The 22,975-nt window shown below is 41.8% G+C and overlaps 2 protein-coding genes across 3 annotated transcripts in view; one reads left to right on the forward strand and one right to left on the reverse strand.

Moving 5' to 3' along the window:
* fgd6 (FYVE, RhoGEF and PH domain containing 6) overlaps window positions 1-21,294 on the reverse strand; it is a 148,471-nt gene extending 127,177 nt beyond the window's left edge. For both annotated transcript variants that reach the window (XR_013578160.1, XM_078553694.1), the window contains exons 1-2: window positions 20,935-21,294; window positions 13,891-16,309 (exon numbers count right to left, since the gene is read on the reverse strand). Coding sequence is in view for 1 of the 2 variants with exons in the window: in XM_078553694.1 (XP_078409820.1) it covers window positions 13,891-16,309; window positions 20,935-20,944 (2,429 nt within the window). In the remaining variant the exon portion in view is untranslated. The remainder of the gene's footprint in view (window positions 1-13,890; window positions 16,310-20,934) is intronic.
* A 151-nt stretch (window positions 21,295-21,445) lies between these two features.
* Window positions 21,446-22,975, forward strand: part of vezt (vezatin, adherens junctions transmembrane protein) — a 79,987-nt gene continuing 78,457 nt past the window's right edge. Inside the window, exon 1 of the mRNA XM_078553695.1 lies at window positions 21,446-21,546. Within this exon, the coding sequence (XP_078409821.1) occupies window positions 21,505-21,546 (42 nt within the window). The 5' untranslated portion in view covers window positions 21,446-21,504. The remainder of the gene's footprint in view (window positions 21,547-22,975) is intronic.

Here is a 22,975-nt window from a genome sequence, read left to right on the forward strand (position 1 = left end):
CAGTGAGGATGAGTGTCTTGGGCTACAGGAAGATATAGACGGGATGGTCAAATGGGCAGATAAGTGGCAGATGGAATTTAACCCTGAGAAGTGTGAGGTGATACACTTTGGAAGGAGTAATTTGACAAGGGAGTATTCAATGAACGGCATGACACTAGGAAGTTCGGAGGAACAAAGGGACCTTGGTGTGTGTGTCCATAGATCTCTGAAGGCAGAGGGGCATGTTAGTGGGATGGTGAAAAAGACATATGGGACACTTGCTTTTATCAATCGAGGCATAGATTACAAAAGTAGGGAGGTCATGTTGGAGTTGTATAGAACCTTAGTGGGGCCACAGCTGGAGTACTGTGTGCAGTTCTGGTCACCACATTATAGGAAGGATGTGATTGCACTGGAGGGGGTGCAGAGGAGATTCACCAGGATGTTGCCTGGGATGAAACATTTAAGTTATGAAGAGAGGTTGGATAGACTTGGGTTGTTTTCGTTGGAGCAGAAAAGACTGAGGGGCGACCTGATCGAGGTGTACAAGATTATGAGGGGCATGGACAGGGTGGATAAGGAGCAGCTGTTCCCTTTAGTTGAAGGGTCAGTCACGAGGGGGCATACATTCAAGGTGAGGAGGTTTAGGGGGATGTGAAGAAAAACTTTTTTACCCAGAGGGTGATGATGGACTGGAATGCACTGCCTGGGAGGTTGGTGGAGGCGGGTTGCCTCACATCCTTTAAAAAGTACCTGGATGAGCACTTGGCATGTCATAACATTCAAGGCTATGGGCCAAGTGCTGGTAAATGGGATTAGGTAGGTATGTCAGGTGTTTCTCACGTGTCGGTGCAGACTCGATGGGCCGAAGGGCCTCTTCTGCACTGTGATTCTGTATAGGTCACCGACTAGTGGGAAGGACATAGAGAAACAAATTTGCAAAGGAATTACAGAGTGGGACAAAGATTTTACAGCACTTACAATGGGGGAATTATCCAAATGTAGACTGCGATAGTAATAGTGTAAACGGCAGAGAGGGGCAAGAATTCCCAGAGTATGTTCAGGAAAATTTTCTTCAACAGTATGTTTCCAGTCCAACAAGGAAGGAGGCACTGCTAGGCCTGGTTCTTGGAAATGAAGTGGGCCAAATGGATCAAGTGCCAGTAGGCGAACATTTAGGGGACCATCATTGTGCCATATGTTTTAAGTTGACTACAGAAAAGGACAAAAAACAGCCCAGGGAAAGAAAAATTAACTGGGGGAAAGCCATCTACAATGGGGTAAAAACAGATCTGGGCTGAATAAATTGGAGTCAAAGGTTGGCAGGAAAAATGGTAGCTGATAATGGGCTACTTTCAAAGAAAAGATGGTTTGCACACTGTCAAGATATATTCCCTTGAAAGGGAGAAGTGGGACAAACAAATCCAGAACTCCCTGGATGGCAAATAGAAATGAAGATAAAGAAGAAAAAGCATGCTTATGACAGGTGTCAAGGACAAAATACAACTGAAAACCAAACTGAATATAGAAGGTTCAGAGCGGAGGGTGCAGCAGCAAATAAGAGAAGAGGGATTATGAAGAGAGACTGGCAGCTAGCATAAAAGGGAATCCCAAAGTCTTTTACAGGCATATAATTAATAAAAGGGTGGAGTATGGCCGATTAGGGACCAAAAAGGCGATTTACACATGGGGCAGGGGGCATAGCTGAGGTACTAAATGAATACTTTGCATCTGTCTTTATGAAGGAAGATAATGCTACCCAGGCCATGGTAAAGGATGAGGTAAATGAAACACTAGGTGTATTTAAAATTTAAAAGGAGGCAGCATTGGATAAGCAGTCTAAAATTAAAGTTGATATGGCACCACGGCCAGTTGAGATGCATCCAAGGATACTGAGGGGAAGTGAGAGTGGAAATTGCAGAGGCCATAATTTTTCTGTCTTCCTTAGACTCAGGGGTAGTCCCAGAGGACTGTAGAATTGCAAACATTACATCTTTGTTCAGAAAGGATGTAAAGATAAGCCCAACAGCTTCAGGTCAGTCAGTTTAACTCCGTGTTGGGGGAATTTCCAGAAACAATAATTCAAGACAAAATTAATAATCACGTGGACAAATGCGGGTTAATTAAGCAAAGCGAGCATGGATTTCTTGAGGGAAAATAATGTTTAACTAACTTGGAGTTTTTTTGAAGAGGTAACAGAGAATATTGATAAGAGCAATGCTGTTGATGTGGTGTACATGGACTACCAAAAGGCATCTGATACAGTGCTGCACAACAGACTTGTGAGCAAGGCTGTAGCTTATGGAATAAGAGGGACAGTAGCAACATGGATACAGAATTGGCTGAATGAAAGGAAACAGAATAGTGATCAATGGATATTTTTCTTGCTGGAAGAAGGTTTGCAGTGGACTTCCCTGGGGGTCAATGTTGGGACCCTTGCTTTTCCTGATATATATTAATGACCTAGGCCCTGATGTACAGGGCACAATTTCAAAATTTGCAGATGATACAAAGCTTGGAAGCATTGTGAATCGAGGAGGAGGATAGTGTAGAACTTCGAAGGGACATAGACAAGTTGGTGGAATGGGCAGATAGGTGGCAGATGAAGTTCAATGCACAGAAAAAGAGAAAGATGAGAGTTCACGGCTAGGGCGGTGGGAACTTTAGAGGAAAACTATCCCAGTAGGGTAGTGGAAGGGAGAGACCAGGCAGAGACGAGGCAGAGGCAGCTGATTGAAGGGTCTTATTTCTTAGTGACAAAGTAATCCACGAGCAACTTGTACCCATTGTTGGGGTTTGGGTGGAGGAGACAGAGGAGGGAGAGGAATTTAAGACTTTTTGCAGCAAAGAAAAGAGACCCGGGGTTTATCTTTGCATTCCAGGGTGATCCATCCTTCCATCCCCACTCCCTTTCCGATTTTCCCCCTCCTTTTTGTTTTTTCCAATAATTTATATAGATTTTTCTTTTCCCACCTATTTCCATTATTTTTAAATGTATTTCCATCCATTGTTTTATCTCTACCTTTTAGCCTTTTTCGATTCCTTCACCCCACTCCACCCCCACTAGTGCTATCTGTACCTTGCTCGTCCTGCTTTCTACCCTTAATTAGCACATTCCTTTAGATAATATCACCACCTTCAACACCTCTTTGTCCTTTTGTCTGTGACATCTTTTGGTTACCTCTACCTATCACTGGCCCTCTATCCAGCTCTTCTTGTCCCACCTCCCCCCCCCCCCTTAAACCAGCTAATATTTCACCCCTTTTCTATTTTTCCTTAGTTCTGTTGAAGAGTCATGCGGACTCGAAACATTAACTGTGCTCCTCTCCACAGATGCTGCCAGACCTGCTGAGTTTTTCCAGCAGTTTTTGTCTCAGCTTCTCTAACCTCTCCACATAATTGACGTCCCCAAGACACTGTACCATTCCAGAAAACCATCGTTGCACCTTAAGATCTTAACATCCTTCCTAGAGTGTGGGTCCAGATTGGACACATTATAAATCACTGGTTAGGTCTCAACTGGAATAAAGGTTTGGCACAACTTCCTTGATTTGTATTCTATGCCTCTATTTAGAAAGCCCAAAATTCTGCATGCTTTTTTTCCAAAAACAGCATGATCAATTTTTCCAACCACCTTCAAAGAATTGTGCTCATGCACCCCAGTTGTTTCTGGCCCCAGTTGTTACAGTTCACAATTGCTTGTTTGTGCTACAAGGCAAAGATAACCATGCTCTCGGGTGTTTGACAGGGTTCCAGTGAGTACGTAGGCCAGAAGGTTCTGCTCCAAATAGGACAGGATGTTGCAGATGATTGAGTTTTGGACGAGATGCTGGCTCAGGATTTCCTCTCCTTGTGTTTTCTCTCTGTCTTTTGCTTGCTTCTGAAGAAGTCCGCATCGTTTTTTGTTTGGTTGCGTCAGGTGCAGTAACCCTGGGCGATCTTTCCCTGGGACTCAAAGTTGAAGTCAAAACTCCCAAGTGAAACCTTTGAGTGCCTTTGTAGCGCTCCTAATGACCGTCATGAGAGCGCACCCCAGGCTCAAGCTCTCCACAGACTATTCATTTTGGTAAGTGAGTGCCAGGCATTCTAGTTACATGACCAGCCCAACTCAATTGTGACTATCTCTATTTGGTGTGGATGACTGGCATGCCAGCTCAGGCGAGCATCTCAGCGTTTGGTATTTTGTCCTGCCATCTGATCTTCAGAAACTTCTGAAGACTGCTCAAGTGAAAGTGGTTGAGCTTCTTGGCATGACACTGGTACACAGTCCAAGTGCCACATATATGAGCAGAATGAACAGGACTATTACTCTATCGACTCTGTTTGGTATTGAGACTTACTCCTCTTCATTCCCAGAATGATGCTATTCCTATATTCCTAAGTCTGCCGACAACATCATCTACTTTGACAATTTTTGCACGTGTCTCATTGTCAACATAGACAGCTCAAGAGAGTGTGCTGCCAATATAAGTGAATTGATCTGCTGCTGACAGGTTCTGGCCATAGGCTGAAACCTTGGGCTTGAGATAAGACTTTCTTGGAGCAGGCTAGTACATTACTTAGTTTTCTTTGCGCTGATCGGAAGGCTGAAGTTGTTGCATGCATTGGAGAAAAAATCCATGCTATTTGCATGTCCAGCTCTGAACCCTCAGCTAGTGCACAGACATCACAAACTATGTCCTTGCAGACTTTGGTCTTTGCCTCGAGTCATCTCAGATTGAGCAGGTGCCTGTCCATACAATATCAAATTTCAAAGCCAGGATCACCAACATGGAAGGCAGATTCCTGTCCATGCGATATCTGATTTTGATGCCAGGAAAACCAACATGGAAATCAGAGAACATAGAGAAAAACAAGAAAGTTAGTGCTAGCTGTTTAACTCCATTAGTGACTGGGAATGAATCAGAAGACTCACCATCACCCAGAACAGACGTGAGCATGCAGTCATGGAACTCAAACCATTGTGACGAATTTCTCAGGGCGGCCAAATTTTCCCATTACCTTCCAAAGACCCTCAAGGCTGGCTGTGTCAAAGGGATTGGTCAAGTCATGTAGAGGTTCATGTTCTGTCCCTGGCATTTCTCCTGAAACTGCATAACTGCAAACACCATATCAGTTGTTTGTCGACCTTTTTTGGAACCTCACTGATTCTCTGGCAGCAGATCCTGGCTGAGATGTTGCATCTAGCAATTCACAAAGACTCTGGCAAAGATTTTGCTGGCAATGGAGAAGAATGAGATTCCTCTTATGATTATGTAGAGTTCCTTTTCACTTGCACAGATGAACAACAGAGCATCTTTGGGTTCTTGTGGGATGGTTCCTTGCTCCCACAGAGACTGAAGGAGCATCAACTCCTGGAGTTTAGCCACTAGGCAGGAGTTTGATTGCATTCGTCATTTCTAACATCATGGAGATGGTGATCAAGAAAGCATCTGACAGCAACTTGTTGATTGCTTCTTCATTGATAGGTGAAGGCCAATTGAGGATTGGTTAAAGTGCTCTGGTCATCTTTCTAAAGTTGAGCTTTTTCTGTGAGCAGTGTTGACCAGTTAGCACTGAGGATTGGTGATTAACCAGTAGACTGGGGACAACTGATAAATTTCAGAGCAACGTAGAGTGTCTTCTCATATTTGTGGTCTGCACATAACTGAAGTCCATCTGTTTTCTGATTCAGCCAAGTATCTTGCATCTCTCTGAGCTTGCATTGGACAGTCCTGCCGATGCTTTGGTTGGTATCATGCTTGCATAGTGATGACTTGTCATGAAGGCAAACTCTGCAGCAGCGATGTTTCTCCTTCAGCAGCTTCTGGATTACTTCATTATTTTCAATGAGCTGGGTGGGGGTGGTGTGCAGGGGATCGAGAACCTGGGGACAGTCTCAGAATGAGGGGCAAGCCATTTAGGACTCAGGTCAGGAGGAATTTCTTCACTCAGAGGGTAATGAATCTTTGGAATTTCTTTGCCCCAGAAGGCTGTGGAAGTTCACTCTTTGAGAATGCTCAAGACAGAGATCAATAGGTTTCTAGATACGAATGACATCAAGGGATTTGTGGATAGCGTGGGAAAATGACAGAGGTAGGTGATCAGCTATGATCTGGCTGAATGACAGAGCAGGCTTGAGGGGTAGAATGGCTTACTCCTGCTTCTATTTTCTATGTTCCTATCAACCAATCTTCATGCTTACGAGATGCAGGGCCATGGGCCTCTAGAGCAGTGGAGTACATTACATCCCTGAAAGTCACCCAATCATCTTCAAGGCAGTAAGTGTCCACTTTTGCTGTACATAGGCGACTCTCAAGTTTCTCTGTAAGGTTCCTTCATGACTGCTTGTCTAAGCCTTGAAACAGAGACACTTCTAGATCTTCATGCCCTAGGGGCTAGATTTTGATGTTTAGCTTTGAAATGATAAGACAGTGGTCAGTCAAGCAGTCAGAGCTGCACATGGCTTTCATTACACATTCACCCTGCCCTGTCCATTTGGCTGGAGATGACAGTCAATTAGATGCCAATGCACAGAACAGAGGTACATCCAAGACATCTTGTTGCGATTAGGGAGGCGAAAAGAAGTGTGGGTGATTTGCACATCTTCTGCAAGAGGAGGCCGTTGCTGCTGAAACTGCCAATCCCATTTCTTTCCTCTTCCCACGCCTGGTGATCCGCACCAATTCTTACACTGAAGTGGCCAAGAATGATTAGCTTGTCTGATTTCAGCGCAATAGCAATCGCAAGTAGACCTACTATATGCAACATATACGCACTGACAATTAGGTCAGCCAGTTGAAAATATGAGACCCATCATAACATTCTTCACTTTGTTTAAATATTGCTATATATCATTATTCTAATTATCCTGTTCAACTTGATTTCAACACAATGTACAAATACAGGATGCACATTTACATTTTTATTATAAATTTTCTTTGTTCCTTTATCAAGATCCAATCTAATTGGAGGCCCAGAATCCTACAAAGAAATTATGAAAAACAGCTTGCAGTGCATAAAATACACATATTTTCCACATCAATTGTCTAAGATATACTTTGGTAGGCTGAAATTTAAAAGGTAAGCTGAAAAAATAAAAAAATATATTCACGAATCACTATATTAAAGTAAATCATTTCAGCAAATAAACAAGGCTAATCAATGCCTCTGACTTATTAATGGTAAATTAGACCAATTTTGTTTTGACAACAACGATAAAGTATAATTAAATCAATGAAATTATTTTGTTGTAGCATTATTTTAGTGTTATCTAATTCCATCTTCCTTACAAAAAAAAAGGAAATTTTTTGCCTAATCGTGATACTGAAACAAATAAATTAACTATGCTTAAAAGACATAAAATACATTCCATGAATCACTTCCACAAATAAACAAGGCTAATTGTTGGTCTCGTACTTTCTAATAATAAATGTATATTCAATGTATTGCTGAAGTGCAGTAACCCAGCTATAGATGAATATGACAGTCACTACATACATAAGGTCTCATAAACAAGTTAATTTGTTTTTGATAGTATTGATTGGTGAGAAATGTTGACCAGGCCCTAGAAGAACACTTTAAAATAACGCCATAGAATCTTTAACTGACACAGGAGCAGACAGATGGTACCTTCAACAATGCAATGTACTCTTAGAACTGCACTGAATTGTTAGCTTAGATCAGGCTCCGTGCGTAGTTTCCATAAATAGCAATAAAACAAATGGCTGGTTAATTTAATCTTAATGGTGTTGGTCAGTTTATGGTTGCTGGATTAAATTAATGCAAATGTTCATATAAACTGGCAAAATAATGTTGTTGAAATTCATGCATAATTAAACATTATGAATACATGAACATTCATGCATTTTATTGCTCCAACAGAAACAAGGCAATAGTACTAAAAATATAGTTTTACATTTTGATTTATCTTATCTGAAAATCATTTAGCTCAAAACAATAACACCAATTAAATATGGAAGCATAATCAGGAGATTGTATCTCAGATACTTCTTAAAGAACTTTAAAACACTTAATAACTTTGATGTGTGGTGACTTGTTACATAGGCAAACACAGCAGCCAGTTAAATCCTACAATGCAGCTTCCCTTCCTCACATGAGCTGATAGCTACAACTCTTTCTCCGGTACATCGATGATTACTTTGGTGCTGCTTCATGCTCTCGTCGGGACCTGGAAAAATTTATTAATTTTGCTTCCAATCTCCACCCCTCCATCATTTTCACATGGTCCATCTCTGACACTTCTCTTCCCTTCCTTGACCTCTCTGTCTCAATTTCTGATGATAGACTGTCCACCAATATCCATTACAAGCCTACCGACTCCCACAGCTACCTCGACTACAGCTCCTCACACCCCGCTTCCTGTAAAGACTCCATCCCATTCTCTCAGTTCCTTCGCCTCCGTCGCATCTGTTCTGATGACGCTACCTTCAAAAACAGCTCTTCTGACATGTCCTCCTTCTTCCTTAACCGAGGTTTTCCATCCACGGTCGTTGACAGGGCCCTCAACCGTGTCCGGCCCATATCCCGCGCATCCTCCCTCACGCCTTCTCCTCCTTCCCAGAAACATGATAGGGTCCCCCTTGTCCCCACTTATCACCCCACCAGCCTCCACATTCAAAGGATCATCCTCCGCCATTTCCGCCAACTCCAGCATGATGCCACCACCAAACACATCTTCCCTTCACCCCCCCTGACGGCATTCCGTAGGGATCGTTCCCTCCGTGACACCCTGGTCCACTCCTCCATCACCCCCTACTCCTCAACCCCCACTTATGGCCACGCAGAAGATGCAACACCTGCCCCTTCACTTCCTCTCTCCTCACCGTCCAAGGGCCCAAACACTCCTTTCAAGTGAAGCAGCATTTCACTTGCATTTCCCCTAACTTAGTCTACTGCATTCGTTGCTCCCAATGCGGTCTCCTCTACATTGGAGAGACCAAACGCAAACTGGGCGACCGTTTTGCGGAACACCTGCGGTCTGTCCGCAAGAAAGACCCAAACCTCCCTGTCGCTTGCCATTTTAACACTCCACCCTGTTCTCTTGCCAACATGTCTGTCCTTGGCTTGCTGCATTGTTCCACTGAAGCCCAACGCAAACTGGAGGAACAGCACCTCATCTTCCGACTAGGCACTTTACAGCCCTCCGGGCTGAATATTGAATTCAACAACTTTAGATCTTAAACTCCCCCTCCCCCCATCCCCACCCCGTTTCTTTCCCTCCACCCCCCCCTTTTTTTTCAATAATTTATATAGATTCTTCTTTCCCCACCTATTTCCATTATTTTTAAATCTAAAACTAAAACCTTTAGTCTTTCCACCCCACCCCCACTAGAGCTGTACTTTGAATATCCTGTCTTCCATTCTTAATTAGCATTTTTCTCAGACAAATACCACCACCTTCAACACCTCTTTGACCCTTTTGTCTGTGACATCTTTTGATTATCTGCTCATCTCCACAATCACCACACCACACCCTCAATGTGTCTCTTCCCCCCCCCACCCACCTTAAACCAATTTATATTTCTCCCTTCTTCTAACTATGCTCCAGTTCTGCCGAAGGGCCATGAAGGCTCGAAACGTTAACTGATTTCTTCTCCGCCGATGCTGCCAGACTTGATGAGTTTTTCCAGGTAATTCTGTTTTTGTTATAGATAATATGAAGTCCTGAGGTACAGTCTTAACTCTTCTGATGCAGAGGCAAGCTAACATACAAGCCTGAATGCACCAAAATTGTTTCCAGTAAAATCTTATTCATAAAATTGAAGAATAATACAGAACCAAAGGAGACCTGTGTATTATGTCTGTGCTAGATCATTAAAAAACCTGTCTGAATAGTTCCACCCCCTTGCCCTTTTCCCATAGCCAGCAATATTTTTCATTTTCAAGTATATATTCAATTTCCTTTTGAAAGTTGTCACTGAATGCTTTCAGACAGTGCACTGCATAACAAAAATTCTCTTTTCTGATTCTTTTGGCAATTATCTTATATCTGTGTCCTCTGGTTATGAATCCTCCTGCTAGTGGAAGCAGCTTATCCTTAATTACTCTTATCAAATCCTCTTATAGTTTTAAGCATCTCTATTAAACCTTCCCTTAATCTTCTATAAGGGAACTTTTAAATCACAAACTTATGAAGAGAGGGGAACCAGAAGAATCAAGCCCTTCAATTACATAATGCAAACTCATGCATCTCTCTCCCTAACTGTTGGCAATGGGAAGGGAGGTGAAAAATTATGTGGCCAATTTCAGAGTAAACTTTGGGAAGCTCTACCAGCATCCATAATCAAACAAATCACCTCCTCCCAAACATTCCAATGTCTGCCATCCTAAAATTCTTGTGAAGGCCCTTCTGAAAGCTATGCCCATCTGTTTCAAAGGGCAACAATTCAGAGGAGAAATATTTCTCAATATCAAACATGACCCACTCTCTTGAAGTTACAGCTACTCACGATGTGACATATTTCAAGGCGCTCTCACACACAGCTCCATATTTAAACGTGCTTTCATCACATCTGCTTCACTATGGTCATGTATCTAACACCCGGTGTTATTGCCAAAAAAATGGCATTAAATCAGGCTATAACTGAACGCTGACCAAAAGAAACAGAGATGAAACTAAATGGAATCATTTTTTCAAGTCTGTTACACATTATTTATAGTGAATTGTAGAGATTAAGCTGTGATTCAGGATATGTGATTGGAAAATATTTGCAACAATCTTCAGCCAGAAGTGCCCAGTGGATGATCCATCTCAGCCTCCTCCTGAGGTCCCCAGCATCACAGATGCCAGTCTTCAGCCAATTCGATTCGCTCCACGTGATATCAAGAAACAGCTGAAGGCACTGGTTACTACAAAGGCTATGGGGTCTGACAATATTCTGGCATTAGTACTGAAGACTTGTGCTCCAGAACTAACTGCGCCTCTAACCAAGCTGTTCCAGTTCAGCTCACTGGCACCTACCTGGCAATGTGGAAAATTGCCCAAGTCTGTCCTGTACACAAAAAGCAGTACAAATCCAACCTGGCCAATTACCGCACCATCAGACTACTCTCAATCATCAGCAAAGTGATGGAAAACGTCATTGACAGTGCTATCAAGCAGCTCTTACTCAGCAATAACCTGCTCACTGACACTTAGTTTGGGTTCCACCAGGGCCACTCAGCTCCTGACTTCATTACAGCCTTGGCCCAAACATGGGCAAAGAGGTGCAGTCAGAGTGACTGCCCTTGGCATCAAGGCAGCATTTGCTTGAGTGTGGCATCAAGGAGTCCTAGCAAAACCGAAGCCAATGGGAATCTGAAAGAAAACTCTCCACTGGTCGGACTCATATCTAGCACAAAGGAAGATGGTTCTGGTTGTTGGGAGTCAATCATCTCAGTCCCAGGGCATCACTGCAGGTCCTCAGAGCAATGTCCTAGGCCCAACCATCTTCAGCTACTTCATCAATGAATGAATGACCTTCCCTACATCATAAGGTGGGGATATTAGATTATTGTAAAATGCTCAGCACCATTCACTGCTACCTCAGATACTGAAGCAGTCCGTGTCCATATGCAGCAAGACCTGGATAACATTCAGGCTTGGACGGTAAGTGACAAGCAACATTTGCACCACACAAGTGCCAGGCAATGACCATCTCCAACAAGAGAGAATCCAACCATCTCCATTGACATGCAATGGCATTACCATCACTGAATTCCCCACTACCAACATCCTGGGGGGGCTTACCATTGACCAGAAACTGAACTAGACCAACCATATAAATACTGTGGCTACAAGAGCAGGTCAGAAGCTGGGAATTCTGCAGAAAGTAACTCACTTCCTGAGTCCCCAAAGCCTGTCCACCATCTGCAAGGCACAAGTCAGGAGTGTGATGGAATACTCTACACTTGCCAGGATTTGTGCAGCTCCAACAACACTCAAGAAGCTTGACACCATCCAGCACAAAGCAGCCCGCTTGATTGGCACCCCACCCACAAACATTCACTTCCCCCACCACTGACGAACAGAGGCAGCAGTGTGTACCATCTACAAGATGCACTTCAGAAACTCGCCAATGCTCCTTAAGAAGCACCTGCCAAACCCACGACTACTACCATCTAGGAGGACAAGGGCAGCAGATACATGGCAACACGACCACCTGGAAGTTCCCCTCCAAGGCATTCACCCCATCCTAACTTGGAAATATATCCTGTTGCTGGGTCAAAATCCTGGAACTCCCTCCCTAACAGCACTATGGGTGTGCCTACATCATGTGGGCTGCAGTGGTTCAAGAAGGCAGCTCACCACCACCTTCTCAAGGACAGTTAAGGATGGGCAATAACTGCTGGCCTAGCTAGCGATGCCCACATCCTGTGGGAGAGTAAAGAAAATAGTGGAACTATTTCATTTATCTTGCTGTCACCTATATTGCCGAGACTTGTGTAAAACGTAACATTAGAACCATAGAACCATAGAACACTACAGCACAGAAAACAGGCTATTCGGCCCTTCTAGTCTGTGCCGAAATATTATTCCGCTAGTCCCATTGACCTGCACCTAGTCCATAACCCTCCAGACCTCTCCCATCCATGTATCCATCCAATTTATTCTTAAAACTTAAGAGTGAGCCCGCATTTACCACATCAGATGGTAGCTCGTTCCACACTCTCACCACTCTCTGAATGAAGTTCCCCCTAATGTTCCCCCTAAACCTTTCCCCTTTCACCCTAAAGCCATGTCCTCTCGTGTTTATCTCTCCTAATCTAAATGGAAAGAGCCTACTCGCATTTACTCTGTCTATACCCCTCATAATTTTGTAAACTTCTATCAAATCTCCCCTCATTCTTCTACGCTCCAAGGAATAAAGTCCTAACCTGTTTAATCTTTCCCTGTAACTCAACTCCTTAAGACCCGGCAACATCCTAGTAAATCTTCTCTGCACTCTCTCAATCTTACTGATATCCTTCCTGTAGTTAGGCGACCAGAACTGCACACAATACTCCAAAGTTGGCCTCACCAATGTCTTATACAACCTCAGCATAACATCCCAACTCCTATACTCAATACTTTGATTTATGAAGGCCAGTATGCCAAAAGCTTTCTTTACAACCCTGTCTACCTGTGACGCCACTTTCAGGGAATTATGTATCTGAACATTCTGAGGATTTATATTGGAAGTCAGGTTGGGTTCAAGGTGACCTCAAGATTCCACTGGTTTCTAACTGTATACATAAATGAAGTTTTTCAGACTGAAAGATTCAGTCTGTGCATTGCTCTAAAGTGAGCACCTTTTAATGCTCATACTGAATCTTTTCTACTTCATTAATGTATACAATTAGAAACCAGTGGAATCGAGAGCTTGGTAGTTTATAGTCTACAAGATATGTTCACATTTCTCTTTAAGGCAACAACAATGGAAGGGCCCTTTTATGTAGTTTAGTGGCTATCTTTTATAAGAAATTTCATTATAAACTGAAGTGTTAGTTCATTCAGTCACACTGTAAATGAATTAAGGCGCTGAAATTTTGACCATGAACAGTTAAGTTTAAGATAATCAGTAGCAAAACACTTCAAATGCTGGTAATCTTAAATAAAGCTGAAAATACTCAGTTGATGTACCATCATCTGAGAGAGAGAAATTGATTTACCAGGCAGAATTTTACAGCCCCGTAAAATGCGGCGAGACATTCTAAACTTCATTGGCTTCGGCAAGAACGTAAAATTTCGCCCACTGTTTCAGGTCTGTTCATCAGAACTCCGACGAAAGGTCACAGTTCTGAAACGTTAACTGTTTTTCTCTCCACAGATGCAGCCAGACCTGTTGAGTATTTCCAGCATTTTCTGCTTTTATTTAAGATAATCAGATTCTCCTCTACAACTAATAAGTTTTGTGCATGCCTATAACGTACTAGCAATCTCATAATTACCTGATACACTGGTTCTTCTGTGTTGCTCTGTATTTTTGATAGCAGCTTGACACTGCATAGGGTTGTATCTCATAAATAGTAGTGTCACAGTCTTCAACACTGGAAGAACTTTTCCAATCAAAATTGGCACTGATGTTTTCATATTTAGGAGAGATAGGCTGTGATTCATTCAACTGTGCTTTAGAATTCTGTGGACATCCTTTATGCAGCTCAATAAGCGATTCCGGTTGAGCAGGAAAGTTATTTGGAAAATCAGAGGGGTTTTTGAGTTTATGGTCTTTCTTTGCACTTTGGTAGTAGGAATCTGCAGAATGTGCTTTCACGGGTTTATTCTTCTGATCACCTGGCAGTGACCCTGAAATGCAGTGATTATTGTCTTTACTTTCCACAGAAGGAAGTCCATCTGGTGCACTGTCTAGTGAATAGCTGCCTTTTGTCAAAAATTTCTGAAAATCAGTTTTCATTTTAGCAGAGAGTTTTATACCAAGTATCCTCTTAAATGAATTTTTCTTTGAAGGCTCTTTTGGTGACTTTTCCAGCTTTTCAGAATCAGCAGATGACAAGGATTTAGCTCTTGGCTTTGTAATAATAGTTTCTTTATTTTGTGAAGTACTCGTTACTGTCACAGTGCCTGGACTCCCCAGAAAAGGCAAAATAGGATGTGGCAGTTTCCATACAGGTTTCTCACTCAGGTGAACTGCTTTGTGTTCATTACTATTAGTTTCTCTGCTGGATAAACTGCCATGTTGGTCTTCTGAATCATTTTCCATTGAACTGCTTGCACCCCTATCATTGCCTACTGACAGATCCCTTTTAACTATAACAGATGCAGGCAGGCTGTGACGCTGTGGTTTTTCTGGAACAGTCTTTGGGGAGATGTCTGACTTAGTGGGCATTTCTTCACTGCTGGTTACTTTTTCAAAATCTGAACCAGTCTCTCTGTTTAATACAGGCACTTTTGGAGCATATGACAAACTGAGGTACTTGGGCAAACTCATGGAGAGAGAACTACTTCTAATAAAACTGCCCTTGTTGCCTGCTGGCAAAGTTCTGTTACCATTTTCCAAATCTTTCTTTATTTTTTCTATTTTACTTCTATTTTGTAAGTGTGAAGTGATTTTGACTTTAGAGCTGACATCCAGAACTGGCTTTTTGCAGGACATGACACTTGGACTACAATAATCTTTTGCCTGACTTAGCTCAGTAATATTATCTTGTAAGAGTGCGCTATTCATCTTGCCAGTCTGATATGAACTTTCACTGTTACACCTAGAGACACTATCAGCATCCATAGAACCAAATGGCTTCTTGAAATCTACAGTAGCTCCTTCAGGAGTCTTGAAGCAAGAATCATTGCATGTCACATTAGGATCCACAGCATCTTCCACACTGTCATCTACACAGTTTTGCCTGATAAGACCAATTAGGCGTGCTTTCTTTGGTTTTGGCATAGGAACTGGTTTGGTGCAAGACACTGAAGTGGATGCTGAAGTAGTAATTAAAAAATTGGTGTCCTGAAAGATCAATTTGTCCTTTCCTGCAACTGTAAATGGGGCTTTTGGCTGACTGTCATGTATCCTCTCTTTGTGGTCAATACCAGGAGAATGGCAATTCTTACCATTTTCTATCACTTTTTCTGATTGATCAGCAGCATTTTTAACTTCATAGTCTTTCGTCCCATCAAGAAATGGCTCTCCTGTATTCCTTTTAGAATTTCTAATATTTTGGAAGGTTTGGTCAGTATTAAACAGTACACTTTGCCCATTGCTGCTGCTGTGCAATTTGACATCTGCATCACAATGTGCATCTTTTTGTTTTGGAAGATAATTGTTTGGCGATACAACCTGAGTTAAGACATCTTTAAATTTCTGCTCTGGGAAACCAGCTTTGGTAACTATCTGGTACTTGTTAACTGTTTTGCCAGACTGAGTCTCTGGCCTGTGCTGTATCCTAGAAGAATAATTTGTTTGGTCGCATTTTTTGTTTTTTTCCAAAGTCTCCAGTTTGGACAAGTGGTCAATGACAATTTGAGTTTTATATTTATTTTCACCATTTATGTATTTATACTCATATTCAGCTTTACATGAGCAGTTTGATTTAATGTAACCATGAGTTAATTCACAGCTTCCCTTTTGCACTCCATCACTAACATCTTGGCAAGCTGGACACTTCACATTTTCATTCAATTCTCGCTTAATTCCCTCTGAGCATTTATTATTTCGTAGTGGTGTTGGCTTTACTTCAGCCACTGGAGTAATTTTTGACAATATTGGTTTTGGTGCTAATGCTGGTTTTGGTCCTTTGTGTGTTGATAATGGTTCTGATATGATGATGTCTGGTTTTGGTGCAACTGGGGGAGGAGGTGGCTTCTTTCCCAAAACAAATCGGGGTTTAGGGGCTACTGGTGGTTTCTTGATTTCTACAAGAAAAAGATACACATAAAAAAACTTGTATTTCTATAGCTTAGACGAGACAAAAACTGACAACATATGGCGTTTTAGAAGAGCCGATTTTTAAACAAAAAAGTATCACATGGACTAAGTTACAGCACAAATGTACATATTACTGAAACAATTACAGTAACTTGGAATATGTTGTTGTAACATTGGCACTGTTTTTAAAAAGAGGATAATGGACAAGATTGAGAACCAGTGTGAGCCAATTGCCAATAAGAGCACAAGTGGAAAACTTGTAAGAAGAGCAAGAGGGAAAGTAAATGCAGACAGACAAAAGAGACAAAAGGAGAGGAGAAAAAAACACCAACAGGATAGAATGAGGGCAGAGGGATGAAACACAGAGCTAGGATGCAAGTTGACTAGAGATAGAGCATGCGACTGGAACGGAGAGAAAGCACAATCACACACAGGCAAGATAAAGTAAATGACCAAACATGGGAACAAGGATATGCATAAATCAGAGCACACAGGCATGTGGTGAGAGCAAGGCCAGGGGCTTTATGGGAAGGGGACAGGAAGAGAAGATATAGTTGATAGAGGACAAGCAAATAAGGTGGTTAAAAAACCATGTGGGTTTCATGGATTTATTATAAATACAGGCATGAAGGTAAATATATCAGGGTAGAGTTCTTTAAATCACTCATTAGGCCTTAGTTGGAGAATTATAGACAATTCTCAGCATCACACTGCAAGAAAGATGTAAATGCCTTAGAAAGAGTACAGAGAAAGAGTACTAGAACGTTATTAGGGATGAGAGATATCAATTATAAGGAGATGTTTGAAAAGTTAGCTCTGTGTTGCTTAGAAGGGAAAGTTTGAGAAGTAACCCGAGTAAAGGTTTTCCAGATGATGAGAGGCTTTGTTAGCGTAGAAAAAGAAAAACTGATGATTGGATCAATAACTAGATTTCACAGATATAAAATTATTGGCAAAAGATTCAGACAGGAGATAAGCAGAAATGTTTTCACTTAGAGCACTCTCAGGATCTGGAAGGCTCTACTTGAAAAAATGGTGGAAGCTGATTCCATAAATAAAAGGGAGTTGGCGAGGCAGTAGAAAATCAGAAACTTATGCCCCTGGTTTTTGGCTGTAACCCTGTATGTGGCTAAGCATCACTATTCTTTCAAACAGCCAGAACAGATAGAATGGGCTAAATGGCCTACTTTTATGGCAGATATGTACAAAAACATTGGCAGGGATGGGGACGGGGAAGGACAACAGACAAAATAGAGCTAGAGAGAGCATACAAAGCGTGCAAATGCACAGACGTGAGATAGCATAATTGTGCACTCTAGCCAGAGGAGACATGCATGATAAAGAATTATCAAGGTGTGACCACTCAATGGTAATGAATAAACTTCAGTAATTATGTATTTGATACTCAGAATATGAGCCAAATGCCAGTCAGACATTCTACAGTACATCATCCTTGAAGGAGTTTATGATAGTAACACCTTTCTGATTCACAACTACATAATTGTCAAAAGGAAAATGTGGCCATGTTATAATAAGAATTGAAGCATACAGTAACACATAGTATTTTATCTACTTCCAGCTGCCAATAAAATGGTTCATGAACATGGAACATCAGCTGCACTCAGGTAGCAGTCCAAAAATGTAAACAAACATCACAGGAACTTACACAGCAGCCAAAGCTATTCATCGTAGCAACAACTGCGGAAAAAGAAAGTAAGATTAACAAATGTAGGTGTTTAACAGGTTTGTAGGTTTAAAAAAGCTTAATATTTACAAGTGTGGTTGATTTTGCAATGCAAGCAGTGATTGGAATACTAACCAACTGCAAATTAAGTGGAAAACAAATTTCCCTACAGAAAGAAAATATTGCCATCCAAGATTTTACACTGAAACGTTAAGCCTTAGACATTGCATATATTCAATTATACATATTTTTGCTGCATACAAGGCACATAGAGCAAATTATTCTTGAATAGTTAACTTACTGGCAGTACAAGTAATTGCAACTCCAAAGAAATATTCATGGTATTGTGGACAAATTTGAACGAGAGGACAACGAGCAAAGACCAGGTATTTCCCCTCGAAGAGATAGCTTCAAACGATGAGTTATCTAGACCACTCTCAATCACTTCTTAGCAACCAATTAAAATTTGATACTGTATACTGATACTCTTCAAGACAATGTAGGAGAAAGATTTTAAAATTTAACAGAATGACAGCTTACACGTTACTGTATATGCAAAATTTAGACTTATAACAGCAGGCAGGGAAGCAGCTCTTGTACCGAAAAGGCAGCAAGAGTTGTGAAAAGTTACTAGGAACAGTCATTGGAGCAGAAAGGGTAAACAGGTTCAAAAGCCAATTCAGAGGAAAAGGATTCAGGAACATTGTGAGAAGGTGGGAAAATGGGTGTGATCGATTGCATTTTTAGAACGCCACATGGGTATATTTAACACTTCATACAAGTCAACAGGAATACTGCTTCCCTACCATAGGCAAAAAGTTAATCTGCTGTTACTTTGTCAGGTTTTGCACTTCAAACGTCAAAGGAATTTTGTTAAAATTCTTGGCTTATTTGGCTCCTGCTCCTTCCCCTGGAGGTGTTGGCTGCTCACTGGGCAATGATTCCATGGGTGCTGGTCACTTTCTTGCACCTTACCCAGGTGATCATTCTTCACATATGGCAAACTATGAGACTAAGAGGGCCAATCCTGTCCACACAGGAGTTCCTGGATGGAAATCAGGAGGTGCAACTTCAGCCAATTTTCCATTCCATGACCGAGAAGTGCAAAACTGAACAGTCGCAGTCCTTCCACTGACCCAGTCGGATCAGCTAAGTAATCAAGAACAGAAACAAAAAGTGAAACCTTCCTCATCTTCCTGGCATGGCTTACCTAGATACTATCTTAACTATTTCAGTCATTAGAAAAGTGCTAAAAGGATTTCATGCTTAGTCAATACATAACCAGAACACACACAATTAATCATTACCACCCTCATGAACAGCACTACTCAGTCTTTAAACCATGGTTGAAAATTCTGACTTTTTCTATGAACATTTTTTTTGTAATCCAAGATACTCAATTCAAACCTTTATTTGTTTAAATCTGTTTAGGGACTTTCAGAAATTTGAGATTAAGGATTGCCCCTCCGAAACAGAGAAAGCTCCATTGAATACTGAAGAATGGGTTTCAATGTCAGCTGCGACCGGGCATTAAAACCTGATGGTCACAGCAATAGGAAGGAAGCATCTGAAGTTTGGGGGTTAGTAGCTAGTCAATCAGAAGTGCCAAAGACACATCAGCTCTCCAAAAACACAAAACAATTACTACTTTAGTGCAGTCCACTTAAAAATTACAAGAGTTTCCTAACAGTACATGGTTTTAAACAGTTTCAAAATACAAACCAGATGTCACACAGAAACAACAGGAACAATGTCATTCAGAGCCAAAGAAATTAAGGCTTTGAATCACATAATCCTGGATAAGGAAACCTCCATAAGGATGCAGTGCCATTTACAGCAGATCTCGCCAATTTTATAATTCAATAAAAAAATACTATTCTTTAGAATTGTACAACACTGACACATCAATAAACTTTTCCGGTTAAGATATAAGCAAAATACTGCGGGTGCTGGAAATCTGAAACAAAAACAAAAATTGCTGGAAAAACTCAGCAGGTCTAACAGCATCTGTGGAGAGAAAGACAGAGTTAACGTTTCGAGTCCGAGTCTTCAACTTTTCCGGTTAACTTGGATCACACCAGCCATATATGTGGTAAAGTTATTAAAGATAACCCTCATTTTGCATTGATTACTTCAAGAAAACTTTTTAAAATTACATCGAGATCCTCTGAACGAAAAAAAAGGACAAAGTTATTTTCCTTACATAATCCAGTTACAAAGTGTAAACTGGTTACGAGAATGTACATGACACCGGCACAAAAGGATTCTGTGCAGCTGATGTTGGTTGGAATTTGTTGGACTGCTGGCCGAAGGGATGAAAGACAAATTTGGACAGGGCTGATGTCCTCAAAAGGAGTGACTAAAGAGAAAGGCGACAAATGAGAAATGATGTGGTCAGTGGGAAGATGCAAATCAATCTACCCGTTACACCTCGTTGTATTCCAAAGAAAATAGCTGCCGGTCGAATTCGTGAATTAAATGACTAATCATCAAAGTGATCGAACAAATCATCAACATTGCAAGTTTGCAAACAAAAAGAGAAACTCCAACAATTTATCTTGGCAAAGAAACTGACCATTTCTGATTGATTGGAATATTTCTCCAGAGGAAAAAAAAAGTTTCCTTTACCAAAAAAAGAGATTCTGTCACTCTACGAGATAACTCTCAGCATGAAAAACAAAAACCATTAAGTGGGATAAGGGTCGGTGTTGTGGGGGATGGAGGCTCTCAGTGGAAATCTGACCCACCAATTTGTGGACATAAAGACATCGGGGACCCGGGGAGGAGCAAAGCCCCTGAAATCACTGCACCCTCACTCCGCTTACGGGGGGAGCACGGACTCCGCTACGAAACGAACGGAATGTTCGGAGCGCAGAACAAGACCGAGACCGAAACCGAATCCGCGGAGAGTTGGCGGAACAAACTCACCTGCGCTCATCCTGGGGTGGGGGGGAGGCGCCGTGCGCTCTCCTAGCGCTCCATCTCCCCGGACTTCTTTCGAACAAAACACCTCCCTGCGACGGCGGGGGAGGGGGGAGAGATTATCGGTGCTGTTCGACTGCACAGTAGTAAACTTTATAGAACATATGGAGGTATTTTTTAAAAAGGATTCACCGTCCGTGAAGTAGACGGCTCTCACTTTCGCTCTCTCTCTCTCTCTCTCTCAACCGCCGCCCGTCGGTCCGGTTCGAGCCGCGGCTCTTGCTCGTGCACGCGCCCCCTACAGCCCAACCGCCTACCCTTGCAGGCGCGCACTCCACCTGACGTCACCGCCCCAGCGCGCGCGCGCGGCCGTTGGCCCCGTCAGTGCGCGAAGGCCGAAAGTGGCGCATGCGTTTGCGCGTCCTCCCCGCTGCCCCAGCTCCGAAGCCTCACGGGATACTTGTAGTTCATTAAATCTCCCCTTTCCGCTCTTGGGGCCCAGCCGGTCAGATGAACTACAACTCCCACAGTCCCCAGCGTTGTTCCCTACCCACCACATTGTGTCTGTCCGTTTTAATGGCGGAAGATGGAGAATTTGATGAGGAGCTGGTGTTGGAGGTAAATGTTACCAATTTTGTAGAAAGAAAGGAAAAGCTGGAAATTATGGAAGTGGAGGGATTGCAGAACTCTGAGGTACAGAGGGATCTTGGTGTCCTGGTACATGAATCACACAAAGTTAGTATTCAGGTACAGCAAGTGATTAGGAAGGCAAATGAATGTTTTTTGCAAGGGGGATGGAGTATAAAAGTAGGGATGTTTTGCCACAGTTGTGCAGGGAATTGTGAGACCACATCTGGAGTACCATGTATAGTTTTGGTCGTCTTACTTAAGAAAGGATATAATTAGAAGCAGTTCAGAGAAGGTTCGCTTGACTAATACCTGGGACCTTTATGAGCAAAGGTTTGACAGGTTGGGCCTGTATCCATTGGAGTTTAGAAGAATGAGAAGTGACCTTATTGAAACATATAAGATCCTGAGGGGACTTGATAGGGTGGATGTTAAAAGACCAGAACTAAGGGGACACAGTTTGAAAATAAGAGGCCTCCTGATGAAGATGAGGAGAATGTTTCTTTCAGAGTGTTGTGAGACTGTGGAGCCCTCTTAATGTGTAGTAGAGGCAGGGTCATTGAATGTTTTTAAGGCAGAGGTAGATAGATTCTTGGCTAACAAGGGAGTCAAAGGCAGGATAGTGGTGTTGAGGACATAATTGGATCAGCCATGATTTTATCAAATGGTGGAGCAGGCTTGAGGAGCTGAATGGCCTACTCCTAATTCATATGTTTGTATGTACCTTTTTTGTCTTTGCTTTATTGTTCAACTGATAGTTATTAATTCAAGTTCTAGGACTGCTATATGATATCCTATCCTGCTGTGTTAGTGCTTTAACTTCCCACAATGACAGGTTTGATTGATCTGACCTGTCAACTTGTTTACTCAAATTATTATTTCATTTACTTGTAAAATATGTAGAAATGAATGAAGGTGTCACTTCAGCTGGTAGTGAAGAGATCAGTTACTATACACTGTCATCCTACTTGTGAATATTGTTGAACTCTTGTAAGCCAAAAAATAAAACTCATTAAGAATGTTAAAAATCAGATTTTATTGCCTATTTAAAAGCACAGGATGTCTTGGTATTTTTCAGTTTTTATTTTGAAAAATTAGCGAAAAACATTTGAGCCAACAAAGTCTGGGTAAATTCTCAGAATGCCAGTAAAAATTAATCTTTAATTTTAACACCTAAAGCTTAATACCATTTGGATATTTCATGGACACCACTTTTGTGGGTCTCAATGGCAGTTCTAAACAACAGCTTGCCATTATATAACACCATGAATGTTATAAAATGTCTAAAGATGCTTCACAAGAGAGTTACCCTGATTGGTAAAGGAACCAATGGTGAAATGAAATAAAACTTCTTTATGCAGCAAGTGTTTAGGATCTGTATTGCAGTACCTGTGAGTGTGGTGTAGGCAGGTGCAATCGA

The sequence above is a fragment of the Cetorhinus maximus genome, chromosome 12 (genome assembly GCF_964194155.1).
Source record: "Cetorhinus maximus chromosome 12, sCetMax3.hap1.1, whole genome shotgun sequence".
Taxonomy (NCBI): Eukaryota; Metazoa; Chordata; class Chondrichthyes; order Lamniformes; family Cetorhinidae; genus Cetorhinus; species Cetorhinus maximus.